General features: G+C 43.1%; 1 protein-coding gene across 1 annotated transcript; it reads right to left on the bottom strand.

Moving 5' to 3' along the window:
- Positions 1-5,836: 5,836 nt before the first annotated feature.
- On the bottom strand, positions 5,837-16,292 carry WDR45B (WD repeat domain 45B). The gene is made up of 10 exons (XM_010721247.3): positions 15,940-16,292; positions 15,586-15,660; positions 13,099-13,200; positions 12,432-12,519; positions 11,770-11,864; positions 10,518-10,708; positions 9,298-9,383; positions 8,347-8,448; positions 7,677-7,798; positions 5,837-7,359 (listed from the first exon to the last, which is right to left on the bottom strand). The coding sequence occupies exons 1-10, from the start codon at positions 15,959-15,961 to the stop codon at positions 7,253-7,255; spliced, it is 990 nt and encodes a 329-aa protein (XP_010719549.2). The 5' UTR covers positions 15,962-16,292; the 3' UTR covers positions 5,837-7,252.
- Positions 16,293-18,147: the final 1,855 nt, after the last annotated feature.

The following is an 18,147-nucleotide window of genomic DNA, read 5'->3' as shown; positions in this document are numbered from 1 at the left end:
AAAAAAAAAACAACAACAACAAACTCCGTGGTGCCAAAAGGAGACACTTAAATATAACACCTAAAATCTTGGAACATGTTCTCACGCAGTGGGGAAAGGGGCCCTGTGATCAGACTTCAACGTTCAGCACTGAAAAATAAACCAACACAGGTGGCCTTAAAACTTGGTAACTTAAAGTCAAACTGCAAAACATGTTGTTCCAGAGGCTGTGACCCCGCTCCTCCCTGCCCCCTATGAACTGTGTACGCTGAGAAGTACAGTGCTGGGGAGGGCTGCAGCTTTAAAAAAATCTTTATCAGATGATTTTAAGGACTGAGCATCTCAGTGTAACGGCAGCATGATAAGCGCTTAGTGTGAACTGGTTTCAAACGATTGTATATTCCTCAAAGGGAACAGAGGCAAGGAGCCATTTCCTACATCTTGGCAGCTAGCCTTTCATAATGACCTACCCAATGCAGTTGTTGGTAGATATGCAGTATTTTGTTGTTCACATGTGGAATTAGAAATTTTTGAGGTGTATTTTCATTTCTTTGCAAAACGATGGGGTCTTTGACATTTCAAATCACTCCATTTCTACTCCGGAAACTTTGGAATCACACAATACTTTTCATGTGAAATTTTGTTTGGTAAAAAACTGAATGTAGGGTTTTTTTAACCGATGGAATGATTTACTTTTGTCTGTCCTCTTAAAGTTCAGATAAAGCTACTTTATTACATCTGCAAATTTTCATATTTTAGCAGTTGCCTGATAAATTTAATCAAATTTTATTACCATGTGTAGTGATCAAATGCTTCTTTGGGCTTGCATGTAACTGATTAGAAATTACGATGTAAATGAGCCGTTAACTGACGTAAAGAACTGCTATGAATTTGACCAGAGCTGCACTTATGTTTCTCTCTCTGCTACCTTTTGCTGTTTGTTACTTTGTGTTGACTTTGACTGTCCCTGGCATATTTTTCCAGTCTAAAGTAAAACGAGAGTCTCGCTTAATATTGTGTATGTTTAAGATAACAGACTGTTCTTCATTTAGAAAAGATAAAATTCTTTATCACGAGTCCTTTTAAAAAGAGAGTTAAAATTATCTTGTCAGAGGTATATTCGATATTTTTAAGCTTAAGCACCCATCCGTAGGAATTAATCTGACCAGTTTTCTCCGTAACACTTTTGATGTCATACACTGACCCGGGGGTCTCCATCCACAGTAGCTGTTGTGGTTTTCTAACAGTGGCTACCGTATGATTACAATAAAGAAGACTTAAGTGTGTGTTCTGCAGTTGAACATTTTAAAATGTAGTGGCAATTTCTCACTTTAATTGTGGTAATAGATTCCACTTTACAGTAAAAAACGCGAGCTGAGCGTAAGGCTGCTGTTCAGTCTTCAGTTCACATCATGTCTTATTTCTTCACGCAGCACGGTGAGTGAACGCTGCACTGCCGGCTTGATTTGAACCTGATTTTTGTCACTTTCTGTAATAATGATGCATTATTTATATTTCCTTTTCCCTACGAAAGGAAAAGAACTGTGTTTTCTCGACGGACTGAACAGTTTGGAGTGGTTTATTGAGGCAGCTTTTGGAACTATTTACCTAAAGACCAAATATGAGAAATCTGTACAAGTTTTGTGTTCATCCACAAAATGGAACTGTTACAATGATGTCTCTGCAGATAATACATATTAAAAATCTATTTAAAAAACAACAACAGAACTCTACACAAGTTGAATTTATAACAGGCATTTAAAAAAAGAGCATAACCTGAAAAAAACCATTTCTGTAAAACTGCAAGATTTTCTTTAGAGGTTTTAAAAATAAAAAAGTAAAGTTTTAACATACTTTTTTTAAGAAAACAAAATCCAGTACTAGTAATTTAATTTGGTGTTGAATGAATCGATTAGAATGTGGTTTATTTTCAGAAGTGAGAATCTGTTCACAACTAGGGCTAGGTGAATAATAGTGTATAAGATTTTTTTAAATAAAATTAAATTTTATTCAGCAAATTAACTAAGTTGGAATGACTCAACAAGTGTGTTTGAACAACTGTGTAACATGTACAACGTCGTGCCGATGGTGCAGAGGCTGCTGGCAGTGCTGAGGAAGCGCAGTTGGTGTGGCAGCAGCTGGGACTCGCTGAGCACAGGGATGTGTGGATGTGCTTTGGGTCCCATTTTGTAGTGCTGCTGTTGGCACACATTGGTTGTGTGGGGTTTGGAGCTTTGCTCGGATGGATAAACCCTTCAGTAAAGCTGTGCAATATGAGAACACCGCTCACCTTTTCCTTACAGCGACATGCTTGTGGTGACACTGACAGCGCTCCTTTGGGATCATCTCTCATCTGCTTGTCGGGTGCAGGGTCCTCTGCCTGGCACGGCACTAGGCTGGGTAGTGGGGCTGTCCAGGAGCGTTGCACCCTGTTGTGTATGCAGTTATGTGCTTCCCCTGGTTGATACAGCAGTGCTTCCCACGTGGTATTGCAGGCTGAATGGCACAGCTGTCACACTGCTGCGTTTCAGCTGATGCTCCTGACCTTTCTGAAACTGCTCTTAGCCATGGACTCCTGGAATCAACGTGGTTTTTCTTTTGCAAACAGAAAATTTCTTGAGGTGGTTCTTGCTTACGGAGATTTTTCATTTAGAAAACAGTCACCTGTTAACTTCTGTGTTTTGCAGTGCGCGGTGTGATTTCCTCTTGTGCTCCTGGGCAGCCGGTTTGGTGTTCTTTCTGCTGAAAGCTTATGCGTAGTCCTTGAAAATGGCTGAGTATAAGCAAACAGCATACACTGTTCTAATCAGAATTTAAGAACAACTAAAAAAACAAACCAACAACCCAGCTTAATTTTCTTTAGAGCTGCCCTGATTTTCATTGCCTGTCATTGAGTTTGCTGCAAGGTGTAAAAGATTCAGGAATCTGATCTAATTTTCGTTGTGTCTGGTCGCTTTCCTCACTGCCCCTCCCTTTTTAAAACAGATTGAGAATTTTAATATACAGCAGACCCAACCACGCATTTAATTCTGGTGACAGATGTGTTTATCTGCACTGCCAGCATGTTGTGTCCTTCCGTGACGTGGCTCCCAGCCTTCCCACCAGCTTTGTTTCTGTGTTGTGGCCCCGGCTTACAGCCAGCACCAATGTGGGGATGGGGAAGGAGGCGGCGTCTGGACAGATGGTATCTTTGCCTTTGGGTGTGACAGCTCTGTCCTCGTGCTGGACGTCCTCATGGGCTTGTGGGGTGTCTCATACAGCCAAGCAATGCTGAGTCTTCCATGAGAGCCAGAGGGCTGTGGATGGGCTGAGATGAAAAGCTGCTTCTGGTCAGTGTGTTGTCTCAGTTTGGAGCTGCTGCACTGCCTCCTCACCCACCTGCTGCAATTATCTGTGTGTGTGAAGCGTAACAGCAGCAGCCCTCCTTGTGCCAGCCTTCCTTCTGGTGATGCAGGTGAATACAACGCTATTCCCTCAGACCTGAGAGCACTCCTGCTTTGTGAAGTGCTTCGCAATGCACACTGTTGGCTGGGAGGCAAAGCTGGGAGGACTTTTATGCTCCCTTTGATGGTATTTGTAATACAGGTTCATTTTAAACTTCTAGCTTTTATAATTACCTCACTCCGTAAGTGGAACTTCAGGTAACAGTTTGTGTTAGAATGTGTGTTGTAAATTGATTCTGTTTTCCCAAAAAGGTAAGTTTTGGTTGGAAGAGGTTGGAAGTCACTCTGATTTATACAGTGTGCAATTTTATAGTTGTGAGATAGATATACAGTAGCATTTACACCATATCCAGTTCCATTAACCTTTCTGTACTTGTCTTAACTACATGGTGTAACACTCTTACTGCGAATCTTCAGTTGCTTGGTATGTAAAGAGTGAGGCCTTTATTTATTACATAATAATAAGCTGTAATATTTTGCCCAGGTCTGCTGAGCTTCCTGAAACGATTGTTTTGTTTTAAAGCCTGACACAAAATTAATTGATAAAGAGAGCATCTGAAATAGGGAAGTGCAGGGCCTGCTTTAACCATGTGTCTTTCTCATCTTTGTAGAGCTGTTTTCTTCCCCAGCTATTATTCAAGCCCAACTTGCATTTTCTTTTTCCCTATCTTTCCTCATCTTAATCCATGAGAAGCCCCGTGCTGGCATTTGATGCTGATGTCAGGGATGCAGCCAGAGAGCGGCGGTAGCTCAGGGATTGGACTTTGGTACAGATGTGGCTGTGGCTTCTGGTGCCTGCTGGCAAATATTTGGAATTACCTGGAAATTAATTGCTAATCTGGTTTTCCTTTCAGGACTGTGGTGTGACACAGCCACTATGGAAAGAGAGAAGAAAACCAGGGAGAGGTGGTGTTTGGTTATGTGTAAATAACAACAAACAAAAACTAAGATGATAGTAACTTAAATCCTATTGCTGGTAGAAACACACTGCTTTTCAGGAATAGTGGTAACTTCAGACTTGCTTACAAAATGTGCACCTTAATCCTGGCTGCCAGCAGATGCAGCCAGCACTATGGGTAGCTGCACTGAAAGGAACAAATGCTATTGGATCTGTAGATGGTGATGCTCACCTCTAGCTGACAATTTGTCATTTTGAAATGTATTTAATCCTCTTTTGTCACGTAGAACAGACCTCTGACAGTTTGCCTTGCTCACAAGGCAGCCAGTTGGTTACTCTGGTCCTACAGTTGCCTTCTGTTCAGTGCGTGCTCCTCCATGTGAACAAAGCAAGTCCTGACAGCCTGCCCAGGAGGACCAGACGTGTCTTTGTCAGGGCTGGAACACGGGTGAGTATCGCTGTGAGGCGGTGCAGGGGGCTGTGCTGGTGCCACTGTTAGTTCTGAGCTTCAGTGTAACTGGATGCTTCAGCAGTGCGGTGCCATAAATAAATCAGCAGGGTGGATACGTGGTCTCATTCTTCAAGTATTGTGTCCTTTTGGAGAGAGTAACTAAAATACTGTTAATTTGGTTGTAGAGGTACGTTGATCAAGTATTGCTCTACTGCAATAGTTTTCGGTTAGAATTATGTACTTAATGTTCTGCACCCAAAAGTGATGTAAGGAAGCACTGGCTGAGCAGCCTGCAGCAGGTGGGAACATCCATTTTTACCTCGTTTTCAATGGCTGTGAAGATGTAGAATGAGGCCGTGGCACTGCAGTCAGTATATTTAGCCATGTGCTATGGATTCCATTGTCAGTACGTCAGTGTTTGGGTTTGTAGTTGGTGTCACACCAGAACAGGACACGTTTTATGTTTGGAAGAGCTTTAATTATCCAAGCAATCTGCTCATAGCTTTTCTGGTCACCGCTATGGTTGATTGAAGGGAGGTCAGGGGATGGTGCTTCAGTAGATGACGAGATGTGAAACCTTCAAAGCAGTGTGCAGAAGGCTTCATGTTTAGTTAATTTCCTTGCTTTGTGCAGCTGACTGACTGATCACGAGCAGCTTTCTGCAGTGGATATTGTTGCAGCAGAGAGAAAGGATCATCCTTAGAGAACAGTTTCTGATAGCTTCCTGCAGTCCAGGGAGACCGCAGTCCAGTCATTCTGCTAATGCAGCAGTTAAGGGTGAGCTTCAGAACAGCAGCACATAGGGATGGTGCAGTAAACAGTGATGCAGTAGTGGGATACCAGAACAGCACTGGTCTGCACTGGAAGTGGGACTGGGGCTGAGATGGTCTCATTCTGGTATAAATAGCAGCATACATTTCCTAGGCAGCAATTTCTGTACTTCAGGGCCTGCATTACCAGGCACCAGGCAGCGTGAATCTGTCTGTCCTCCACCAGCCAGCACTGTTTGCTCAGTTGAATATTCCCTAAAGCCTGCAGCAACAGGAACTTCGGGTGTGATCATGATTACAGCAAAATTAGTCACTTTTATTTAAAAGAAATAACATATTACAAATAAGTGTGCAAAACAATTTGTGATTAAATACACATAAAAGCAACATGCAACCTCGACATCGAAATCTGCGTAGAAGTTAGTCCTCAGTATGTTACATGACACTAAAAGAAACTTGTCAAATTTAGAGAGTCTGCACCTAAACAATCTTAATGTGAACCGGGATGTCAGATTTGAAGCATCTGTGAAATTAAATTTCAGAAGAGCAAGACTTCCCTCCCCCAAGTGCTGAGAGCTCGTGTCTATTTCAGTTCCTAGTTTAGTATTTTGTGCCTTAACTCAGCATTAAATCTTAACTGCTGCACAACTTGGGGAAAGAGTTTTCAACTGATTTATTCTAACCTACCCCTCTTTAGGTAAACGTAATGCAATACACATCTCAAAGAAAAAAAACTTTAGCACATTTAAAGCCAGTGCAGAGCAGTCTGCTCTGTGCCACCTGGTTCATGTATTGCGCTGGATGTGTAAGCAGCCACTCCACTCTTCCAGTTGAAGTACAGGAATTTTCCAAGCAATCAGTACAGTTGTGCCACCAGGACCACGGGTGGTGGTTTTTTCTTTCTAAACCTGGAATGGCTGTTCCCTTACAGAAGGAACTGCCTCTACAGCTGCAGGAGTTCCCCATGCCCGTGTCCTGGCTGCTTGCTCCACGCACTGAGGAGAGGGTAGTTGGGTCAGCAAATGCCTAAACGTGCCTTCAGCTACTATGTACAGTTTGGCACCTTTTGACCTTTAGTGCTGATCATTCAACTGAGCCACCGTGGGCAGGTGGACAAGAGCAGTGAGCTGTAGCCACAGGACGACCCCCAGCCAATGAACACGGCTCAAGCTACAGTCTCTTCTGGCTACACACTTCTCCTCTCCTCTGGTACACTAAGATGTGTTCAGGGAAAGGCTGAAGTCCTTTTCTAGCCCGGCTGGTGGAGTTATATATGGGTTTGAGTGGAAGTATTGCCCCCCACTTCCAGCACTGCCTAAAATCTTCTGCTTTCACATCCCTTTTTCTAAGACTAGTCCTGACATTTGCACAGCCCCCTGCAGATCTTTCAGTGTGGCAGGCACTCGTGTTTTAACTGAAGTCATTTCACAGTTTAAAGAGAAACCCAATAGGCACAAGCTTGTTGAAAGCCACAACTTGAAAACTTGAGTTGATGACAGTAATCCAAAGAGATTTTAATGATGAAAGCTTGCAGAAATGAGAATAAACAAATGTAGTTCCCTACTTCAGAGCTTGTTCTGATCATGGTGGGCCAGGCTTCTCACTGAGGTCTGCTAAACTTCTTGATCAGCATTGGACATTCATATACTGTCCTCCCAAAGATGCAGAATAGCCAAGGCAGTACTTTGACCTGTGCACTCCCTCACTTCAGTCAAAGCTTGTCATCGGTCATTTCTAGAAACTGAGCATAGACATCCCTTGAGCATTCCCCTTTTTGGTTGAATAAGAACTTGTAGTAGCTGCCATCTGCACATATTGCTGAAACAAAAACAAAGTCATTTTCAGTTCAGCTGTTTGAGAAGTGCTGTTCTCTTACCTCGTTTATACTGACAGAGGTGTTCTGCAAGAATCTGAAAAGCCTGAGATAAATTGGTCCTCAGGCAGCGTCTGTCAGCTCAGACAGCCTGCCAGGCGGCTGCACTGTGAGCAGGCCCTCAGCCCAGTCTGGCAGCAGCAGCTCCTGCTCACACCTGACATGCCACGTTGTCTCATCTGAAAACTCCTTCCAGCTCAAAGCAAGCATGGTGCAAAATCTGCTTCTCCAGACAGAACCTGGAGGACCCCCCAGTACTCACCTAAGACAGCATTTGGCTCTGTTCCAAAGGCACAAATGCACGGAGAGCCTGAGGGAACCTGAAATTTGGAGAAACTCCATTTGGAACTGAAGTACTTGGGGAGAAAGCTGGCAGAGGCCAAACTGAAAGGAAGAAAAAAAAAAAGAAACAGACAACTCAGTAAAGTGTTGACTAGTGTTGATTTAGAACTGCTAGCAGATCTGAACAAGTCTCAGGGCTCCTACTGTTACTGACTGCCTTTCTGTTTCCTTCAGCTAAGCATCAGGCAATATATACAGTTCTGCTCCCAGGGAAGGGTGACTGTACAACTACCTTTCTGGCTTTCCATGGTTTTATGAGACTGCCAAAACTGCTGATTTTAGTAGAGATTCCTTTGTGTAACTACCACAGTATGATCATGCTAAGAATAAATTCCTCAATCACTGGAAAAACCCCACCATCCCACTGGAAGAACTCTACAGCTCCATGAAGGGCAGAAACACAGCAGTTGCTAAGCAGTCCTAAATTTGCGATTATATTCAAGCAGAACAACAGATTACTATTAACAGCTCAAGTGGTGTAGGTATTGGTTGTTGCTGTTGCTCAGGGAGCCATTACCTGACAGGCCCAGTGCTTTATTGCAAGGGCAGCCATTCCCTCCACAAAGGCCTCGGAATGGCTTAAAACCTACCTTGACTGCTTATTTCTTTTGGGGTCTTCTGCAGCAAAAATATGTACTGTGCCATGGTCACTGGATACGCAGATTAAGGAAGCATCCTGATTGAAGTTAATGCTGTAGAGAATAAGGACAGCTGCAGTATTTCCATTGAAACGTATCTCCATTTCCTGTGTGTACAATCTCACTTATGCTGTTGTCTGGGGCAGCTGTTATCCTGCCAGGGGAGGTGTTAATGGCTCCTCCAGTTCAGTGCAGTTTTGCTGACTGGAATGAACACCCCCTTCAGGGGTAAGTACATACATCAGAACGTAGAGGACCTGGTTTATCAGTAAATTCAAGCTGCAGACTGCCCTGGGATGGACACAACTGGCGTGATCTGTTCTGCCACTTGTACTAAAAGAAAATGCACAGTTGCTGCTCCAATCAGCAGACAGGTTGGAATTTAATACAATGTGAAACATTTCTACACCCAAAGGCCAAGGCTAAATGAAAGAAAGCAGTTTTCCCCCCCTTCGCTGGAAAGTGTTTCGGGCAGTGGACTGAGTCAAACTTCTGCCTCAGGCTCTTGTACATAGGGTGGCAGTGTGTTATGATAAACGTTATGCTCACCCCAGGTACTCACCCTCCTGGTCTCTCTGCATTCAGCTGCATTGCTGCCTTCCCCGTATTCCCGTGTGAAGTTCCCACCCAGCTACAGCCCATTCTATGCAGAAATGTGCATCTATCAAGGGCTACCCCTAGGCACGGTCCCACTGCTATGGCTCTTCCTCACCCATACTGAGCAGAGGAAGCAGCACAGTGCAGTCAGCACCCAGCGTGGCCCTGGGCCCTCTGACCACCAAAAGTGTTTTGCTTTGTGCCCATAGCAGTGCAGCTCTCCTTTGCTTTTTGAAAGAGGCTTGGCTGCCATTCCCCAAGTGTAACACCACCCAAAGAAGACAAAGCAGAAGCAATTAAACATACCAGTATATATTGGCTGCCTGTGATCCTCTGCGCAGCTCCTGGATTAAATGCCCTGATGAAGTATCAAATATTCTTATGAGGGTCCCCTTGAGAAGGAATCAAGCATTGTATTAGGACATACAGTATGTTCAATATGGCTGTTTGCCTGAAACAAATTGTCTGAAAGTGCTGTTTGAGCTTATTCTCTATCTAAAAGAAAAACAACTGCAAACCACAAGAATAGTCTCTTAGCATCATCCAGTAGCTCATTATTCTTTTTAGCAGTGGAGTTTGCAGCTTGAAGAGCTCTATTCAGAAGAATTCCAATAGCTATGCCTAGTTAAGAGAGACTATGACTGCTTTTCTGCAAGCTTCTTTGAACAACAGGTTGTACAGCAGAACCTATTCCAAACACTGGTTGAATTAAGTTAGATCATCCTTGAGAAACTCACTGTAGTTGAGGGAAAGAAGGTAGCAAGCACCCAGCTTCCCCCTTACACACCTGCCTTATGCTCACTGGGACAGTGGGAGCCCTGCCTGGGAAGAGGAAGCTCACTAGGCTGACTCCACTGACACCCATAAGGGGACACAGGTCTACAACTCGCTGTGTGTTCCCTCTACATGTCTGCATCAATCCCAAAGTGATCTGTACTATGCAGGAATGCCAGGGTTTTGTCAGCGTATTGAACTCTCTAGCCCGATGAAATTCAAGCCCACACAAAGTGCTGTCAGTACTCCAGTAACCTTTTTACTGATTTATTTTTGCACACTATAAAAACGCCTGCAGTGTGCTATGAGGAAAACTGCAGTCCTCCACTATAACAGTCCTGTTTGCATGTGTAACTTTAAAGCCAGTGAGCAAAGAAAACTTAAATAGGACCTAACAAAGGTCTTTAAAAAAACAACAACTAACCAAAAAAAGCAAAACAAAGAAAATCCACTAAATAGTATTTACTGAAGAAAGCATGAACTGATGAACTGCTTGAGCCAAATTTCATACGAATTTCACTGAAGGGTCAGAGCTACAGTCAGCTAGAATTTGAATGCTGCCTCAAGTGCTGCATTTCCATTGCTGTTTGGGTATCCTGAAGAAGCAGTAAAGAAAAAAGTATATTTCAAAGACAAATGGACCAGTTAGTTACATCTATGCCTTTCCCACGAGAGGACACAACTTCCTATTTTGGAAGAGTTCCTACACTAGAATGGACAGTAAGTCAGAGGTACGTGGTCATTGTTCTTACTTTTTCTGATGCTGTTGCAATTCTTGTTCCCTGCAGGTTTAATGCTATACAGCTCAGGACGCCTTCGTGAGCCGGTATGTCCACGGGAGGCTTCTCTGTGTTGGCCAGATCCACGATCTGCACGTGCCCAGTGTGTGTGCCAGGAAACGCAAGGAGAGAATTATTACTATTTGGACAAAGGACACAGAGACCTGAAAAACAAAAAAGGAAAATAACTTTGTAGCTTCCACAACCTAATGCATTGTTCAAACAAGTTTGTAAAATATTAGTAATTGGAGAACAAAGAAGCATAAGTGGTCAATCAGAAATTCCTTTTAATGGCTACTGCTATTGCAGAATCCCAAAATATGATCCATCCACAGGTGCACATCATAAAGAAGGAGCACAGCATAATTTTAACTCACTCCATCATTACTTTCAAAGTAATCTATTTGCTGTTCAACATCTGGGTGCTTTCAGAGATCCGCTCTGTCAGTCTGGTAGAGCAAAGCTATTTTAAAATAAAATAAAATAAAAGTCTCCTTAGCAGCTTAAGAGAGCAAAGAGTTTACAGCAGGTGACACTTTCGTTTAGATTTCCACTCAGCCAGCATTTACTTCTCCAGTTTTAGACCTGCACTTAACAAAGCTCATCACAGGCGTGCAGCTGACCTGGAAACAAGCTCATCTCTTCACTCTCAAGGCTCTTCCAGAAAGCAGTTCTGTTTTTTGATAAGTAAAGGCACTGCAACTGACCTATTCCTTAAGCCAAACCTCAGCCCTGCCCACCCATGCCAGAGCTGCTGTCCCTGCGCTTCAGCCTATCCAGAACACTGGCTGACATTTCCAATTCAATTCATTTCAACAAGAGACCAAAGTCATCCCTTGCTGATTAGTCTCTTTTTGACACTGTAGAGAACAAGTCTCCAGACAGTTCTACCCTCATTAGAAAAGAGGAATTATGCCCTTGAATATTTGGTTGTTGATAATTTCAGCACAAAATGCATTATGTTCACAGATGCTTTACATAAGAAAGCATCCTAGAGAAATCAAACCAGTGGTATTATAGGGGTAGAAGAAAAAGCTTTTCAGTGCCAAATGTGGATATAATTTAACAACCATTTTATAAACACAGATCACCTTCAAAGGCCATGGCTACGTTGTTGTAAGTAAAGTGTTTAATCATTTACTAAGCGAAACAAAATCAGGCATCTACAGCATTGCAAGAACTAAATAAAACTGCTTCCATTCCCCAGCCCACACATAGCACGAACCTTTAGGGTTGTAGCAGGTTTCAAAGACGTGCAGCTGGTGGGGATTGTGTGTGAATGTGAAAACTTTAATCATGGAATCCAGGACTACCACAATTCTGAAAGACACAAGAAGTTCCTATGACTTGGTGGAAGGTAGAAGACAGACATGTATTAATTCAGATCTGCAGAGGCTTTCAACAGATTTAACGACTGTAATTTGTTCCTACTCTACAGACTCCCAGCCCTGCAAAAAAAAAAACAAAAAACCACACAACTATGAGCCTGCAAAGCACTTTTATCTGAAGCTGTAGCAGCAGAACCCGTCCGCCCACACAGACACAGGACTCCAGCTGCTAACAAATGCTCTTGTTCTAGAGATTCACTTGATTTCACCTCACACACCATACCTACAGACACCACTGTCAGCAGCAGCCATATGAGAACACAGCCCTCTGAAAGAAGGCCACAAAGTCCTACAGGCTTTTTATCAGGTTTCAGATATACTCCAGCTGTGATCTGTTGACCTAAACACTTGCCCCAAGATCCTGCTTTAAATAAAGAACATCAGCAATGAAAGCTAAGTGTTACAGCAAAACTTTTTATTTCTGTAAACAGCTGGAAATGAGTAAGAGCTGCTCATACAATCTATAAGGCCAACCATTTGGAACAAGTGCTGCACCTACCTGTCTCTTCGCAGCTTAACTGCTTTGACTTCTGTAGAAAATTCTATCTCAATGACAGTCTTCTTCTTCAGGTCATCCCAGATCATTACTGGAACAGTGCAGAGATGATTGTGTTAGTTCACCAAAGCATAGCTGAAGATCCATAGAGTCTCTATTAGAACAACTTCTAGTTTCTGAGAAGACCAAGAGGTGCCTTCAGCAGTGAAGCAGTCAGAGGTTGGCATTCTGCCTAACACCAACCCACCAACCCATTCTATGTCTCCTACAGGCAGGGGCTGGAAAACTCAAATTGCAAAAGCTGATAATAAAAATATCTTCCAACTGAAGACTTTTTTTTTTCCTCTATTTCTTTATTTCATTGATAGCCCTCCCAATAAGGCAAAGTTTCCATACCAACCCTGCCAACCAAAGGCGATTTCCCCCCAGAGCTGCTGAGCCACGAATCCCTTTGCAAAGCAAACCAAGCACAGCCTTTGTCACTGCAATGAGTCTGAGAGACTGCAGATAACTGTTTGTTAACAAATACTGAGAGCTGCTGCAACAGCCCTTCCCTTCCAACCTTCAGAACACAAGGGCCCATCTCAAGGCTAGGGTTCAGGCCCAGTGGTTTCACACAGCTTAGCAAGACAAATGTTTGCAAACTGTTCCGTGAGACTCAAGTCAGTACCTTTGTTGGGTGGGTACTTGGGCTTCTTTCCTCCTCCTACTAGTGCTAAGTAGTTGCAGCGAAATAACATCTCCACATGGCCAACACCGCCTTCTAGAAATTCTGGAAAACAAATGTATTTCATTTAGAAGTGCCTGTTAAAATGCCTTTTAATTGCTACCAGAGTTACAGAGGAGTTCAAGTTATCCACCATGCTGCTCAGGCATCCACAAAGAATGGTACCTTCTTACCCTCATACCGAAACCAAAAACAGGATCCTCCGAGTGGAGGTGATAGACAAGGCAAACCCGAGCACCGCGTGACTGAGAAGGGTTGGTTTGTTTTATTTAAGACCAGGAATCACAGTAAACTTGCTTTGTTCTTCACAGCTCGGATCACTGCTGTTCTTGTCAGCTGGGACAGCCCTCATTTCACATACAGGAGAAATCAGCAAGATGTTAAAATTCTATAGAAACATGCTGCATGAGAGCAGATCAAGGGAGCGTGATCATTTCTATTATACACTAATGTTGTAAATATGTTTAGAAAGAATGAGTGGCTAATTCAAATTCCTTCCCCAGCTAATTGCCCTCACGTACACAGTTTGGGTCTGGCGTTGCTCTACTATGCCAATGGGACTTAAAAAATACCAAATATTATGACCAACAAGGTCATGAAGTTCTTTATGTGCAAGGGGACTTGCCTTCATAATCTTGGTGGATTTGAGGAAAGAAGACAAAATGTACACGTGTGACTGAAATAGAATCTTTACTTCTGTTCTCAGGGTATGCCCACAGCTGTTAGGACACCTGAGAAGAACGGTCCACCTGCAGAGAGCCTCCACTCAAGCTGTACACAATGCAGAACACGTAGTGAAAAACAGTGCAGTTGGTACAGGCTGTGTCTTATTTACTGCTAGGAATACAGTTCTACTTTTGTTTTCTTCTTCATATAACCTTAATTGCAGGGGAAGTAGAATAAGATCCTATGATAGTGGAAGAATCAAGTATCAAGCAGAGGATTTGCCATTTGATGCCATTTGAGTTGGGTCTTGGTTTTGTTCACGTAGCTTAGAGGGAAGCCTGGCATCCAGCTACCAGGAAGAGAGGCCACAACTGCAGCCTTCAGATGATCCAAGTCAAAACCCAAACCTTTTATTTAACAGACTGCCCAATACCTCCACAAGTGACACATTCCAGTAAGAAATGATGAAACTAGTTAGCTTTTCCAAAGCTACAGAGAAAGCAGAGATCTCACAAGTAATCAATTGAGAATTGCTGTCAGAAACAGGGATGTGAAAGAACAGCAAAAACATCAGGGGACGAGAGTGGAGGTCCTACAATGGAAAGATTTAGACATGTGCACAAATGATAGGATTAAGGGAGATTCAGTTAGACATTAAGAGGCACTACCACACATCTGGGTTAGCAGTTTATGTTGTACTTGACCACGCAACACTGAAGACAGGAAACATTTCACAACAGTCTTCTATATTCAGAGCTGCTATCAGGGAGAGTTTTGACAACGACCTCAACAGGACTTCAAACTGACTTCTGAATCTGCAGCATACTGCCACGGATGGTAGTTTGAATGCATGATATTTGTAGAAGAGTTTACTACTAGGAACAGAAAATCATTTGTCAGCTTTTGTCACATGTATTATGACTGAAATCTCTTACAGCACTAAAAGCATGCCTGGGTTCATAGGAACTGCAGTGCTGTTTAAAATACATTTCTCCTCTTATAAATCTATGTTCTAGTTTATCACCACAGTGACAGCACAGGGAAACCTGTTCACTGTATCAGCTTTCCTTCTGCACTTAAGGTCAGAATCACATCTGGATTTCATTCTCCCTCCCTGTGACTCAGTTGAATGCCTGCTGATAAAACCCCATTACCTGTTAACATCGAAACCTTCCTGTGAAGCACAATAGTGTGCTTAGTGCTTTGAGATGCGCCCAGATTTTTTAAGCATAAAGAGAATATATAGCTTAGAGCACGAGTATGAGAGGTCTGAATTCACAGTGCTCTTGCAAGCAGTGCTCTACACAAGTACAAGCAGCTTTATGTTCAGGTCTCCAGTAACAGGGCGGTAGTTTTATTGTTGTGCTCAATCATCCAAACTGCTGCACAAGGACAGAACAACTCCTCACGATGGCACACGACAGCGCTGCAGCAAGCGACTCTTCTCCCACTCGTGAGCAGCCAGACAACTCATCTCCTGTTTGGGACTACAAACAGCAGTAGCAGCTCCTGCACTTCAGCTGTACGAAGGTGAGACAACTTCATCAGCAGTCAGCTTTATGCTAATTAGCAGCATCTAAATGAATATCTCACAAGGCAGTGGTGTAAGTGACAGCCCCTCTGACACCAGCAGGGATTTCTTTCATAAGGCTTTATTCTAAGCCTTCCGGGGATGAAAAAGCAAGAACCTTTTTGGAAAAAAAACATACACAAGGCTGAACTTCCAACACAAAGCTAGCAAGGTATAATAATTAAGCATTTTACCTTGTTTCTCTTTTTCTTTGAGTGGATCTGCATTATAAACTCGGAATCCATTTTCCATTCCACATGCAAAGCATCCTGTAGTAAAAAGCACATTATACATATACACATATACAGCAAGTAGGAGATACACAGAAGATTTAAGGTAGAGCCAGAGGTTAGGAGAGCATCACTCAGTAACTGCACTGTTACACATAAGCTGAAGAACACTGGCCAGCTTTGCTAGTGTTTGCAAGCAGAAAGCACTTGAAGAAGCTGTCCTCTGTGCTGGCCTCAATTGCAAGTGGCACATTCTTAGCATTCTTTTCAGACAGGTGAGCAAACAACAGAAGGAAAGGAGAGCAATTCACAACCCACTGGTATCCCAGGCCACAGTCATAGAGAGAAGGAAACATTTTAACTTTCATGGTCCAACAGCACAATTAAGCAAACCCCTCCCATTTCTTATTAGGTCAGGATTCACTCTGAGGTCACAATACATGAGAAGAGTGATCTGTTGTTCGTGTTTCTACAGAACAGAGCTCAGCCAATGTAGTTCCTAAACAATACTGGAATGAGAGCCTACTAGTGACTAGCTGCCCATAAGCACATGACAGGAGCTTAAATCTAAACCAGGGAATGATCAGAAAGGAGCCTTTGGAAAAGTAATGTTTTAGCTACACGTATGTACAGAAGCACAAATGTGCTTTTTGGTGGAATCCATCAAACCAGCAGTGTCCTGTACGGCTGTCTTACCTGCTAACGGGTGCATGCAGCTACTAATAGGAGTAAATGCCAGTGTGAAGCTAGAGCAATTAAAAGAAGCAGCAAGTGTCGCCAGAGACTGGCTGACAGAACAATAGGTGCTACGCAGATTATAAACACCATATCAGTAATCTGGGTAAAGTCATAATGGCTCTGGAGCAGACTTTCATTTCCAGCAGCACTCAGCAAGGCACTGCACACCCTGCTTTACAGACCAGTATTGTACAAGTCTGGTGCTGTCAGCTTTAAGCTTTAAAGCATCCTCAGGGTTCCAAAACATTGACATCACATGAAGTAGAAGCTTTTAAATCAAGTTTCACATCCTTCTCCGTGCAGCACTCTCCAGTTTGCTCTGTTGGTGGGACACAGCAGCGCCCTGTGTGGAGGCTGTGGCACCAATAAGGCCCAGCTCTTCCTGTACTTAGCTGGGATAATGAGAAAGCATACTGTAATAGAAATGTATCTCACTACACAATACTGTACAAAATGAGAACTAGGCTGTTTCTTGCAGCTGGAGTATGTATTAATATAATTATTCTTCCAGTAATAGCCTTAAAGTATTTTATTTCCAGGATAGAAGAAGAAGAGTGATGGCAAACCTGCTCTGCACTGGAAGGGCGCTGGGTTTTCCCTGCATTGATACCAGCAGCTTGTTACAAACCCAATGCAATACAACACAGACACACCATTTCCTGTAACACTGCTGCAGCTTTTCTGCTGGGCTAACCTTGGGAGCAAAATGTAGGCTGCTTTTATTTCTTGGGAACGGCTCCACTTTTAGCTGGAGACAGCATATCAGAACTGAGGGAAGGGGATAAATGTTAGTATTCCATATACAGTCGATCACTACTGACACATGAAGTTCTTTGTCATGGCAATCTCTGAGACACAGAAGATCACTGCCACACAGCTGATCCCAGGCTGTGGAAGCAGTTTTGGAGCGCAGTGTTTTCAATGTGATCTCAGCATTTGCTAATGGGATCACAAGTCTGACAGTTCAGGCACACAGCCATGGTTTGTAACTTAGCACACAGATGGAAAGAGGCTGCCAGAAAAGGAGGATGGGAACCTCTGCAGCAGTAATCCAGCTTCCTTCAGCAGCAGGTTCACATCTCATTGTTGAGAAAGGACAGGCATGTTGTCAAAGAACCACTGACAGAAGGCAATTCAGATGCTTTTAAAAATTCCCATTGGAATCCCAGGTAAACCTGGACCTCCACAGGACTGTGACACCACAGCTGTGTCTGCTCCTATGGTAAGAAAGCACCATTTATCAATAGTCCCTGTGGCACCAGGGTGGGTTTTGTTTGCTCTATTAAAAACAAGGAAAAGAAGGGGTTACATTCACAACTAACCAAGAAGGTACCAGAAGCTGAAGGGGGTACAGGGGCAAAGAAACTCATGGGCTTTAGAAATTGCCACAGTGAAGCCTGGGCATGCCAGCATGGCAGGAGCAGCTCTTAACATGTTCCTGGTCCTTGCAACAGAAAATTTTGTCTAAAGCCATAAAATACAGCACAGGATCCTACTCATGTCCCACTTTGGGGTCCTCTAACTAAGTGTTTCAGTACACTAAATGAGATCAAATGGATATGTGTTTCAACACCAAAACAAGTCCACACCCCCATCCTCAAACCAGCTTAAGATTAATACCTTCTGGTATGTTAATTTATTATAATGTTTTATCTACTCATTTCCATAAAGTGCTTTAATGTTTCTTTGAAAGCATTATAAAAATGAAGATCCCAAGAGTATTCTGCTTTAAGACAAGGGAGAACACCTTGCACTATGGGCCATTTTTTTTGTTCCTAAATTTAAAAT

The sequence above is a fragment of the Meleagris gallopavo genome, chromosome 20 (genome assembly GCF_000146605.3).
Source record: "Meleagris gallopavo isolate NT-WF06-2002-E0010 breed Aviagen turkey brand Nicholas breeding stock chromosome 20, Turkey_5.1, whole genome shotgun sequence".
NCBI lineage: Eukaryota > Metazoa > Chordata > Aves > Galliformes > Phasianidae > Meleagris > Meleagris gallopavo.
The sequence above is the reverse complement of the archived record's forward strand: the minus strand, read 5'-3'. Positions and strand labels throughout refer to the sequence as shown.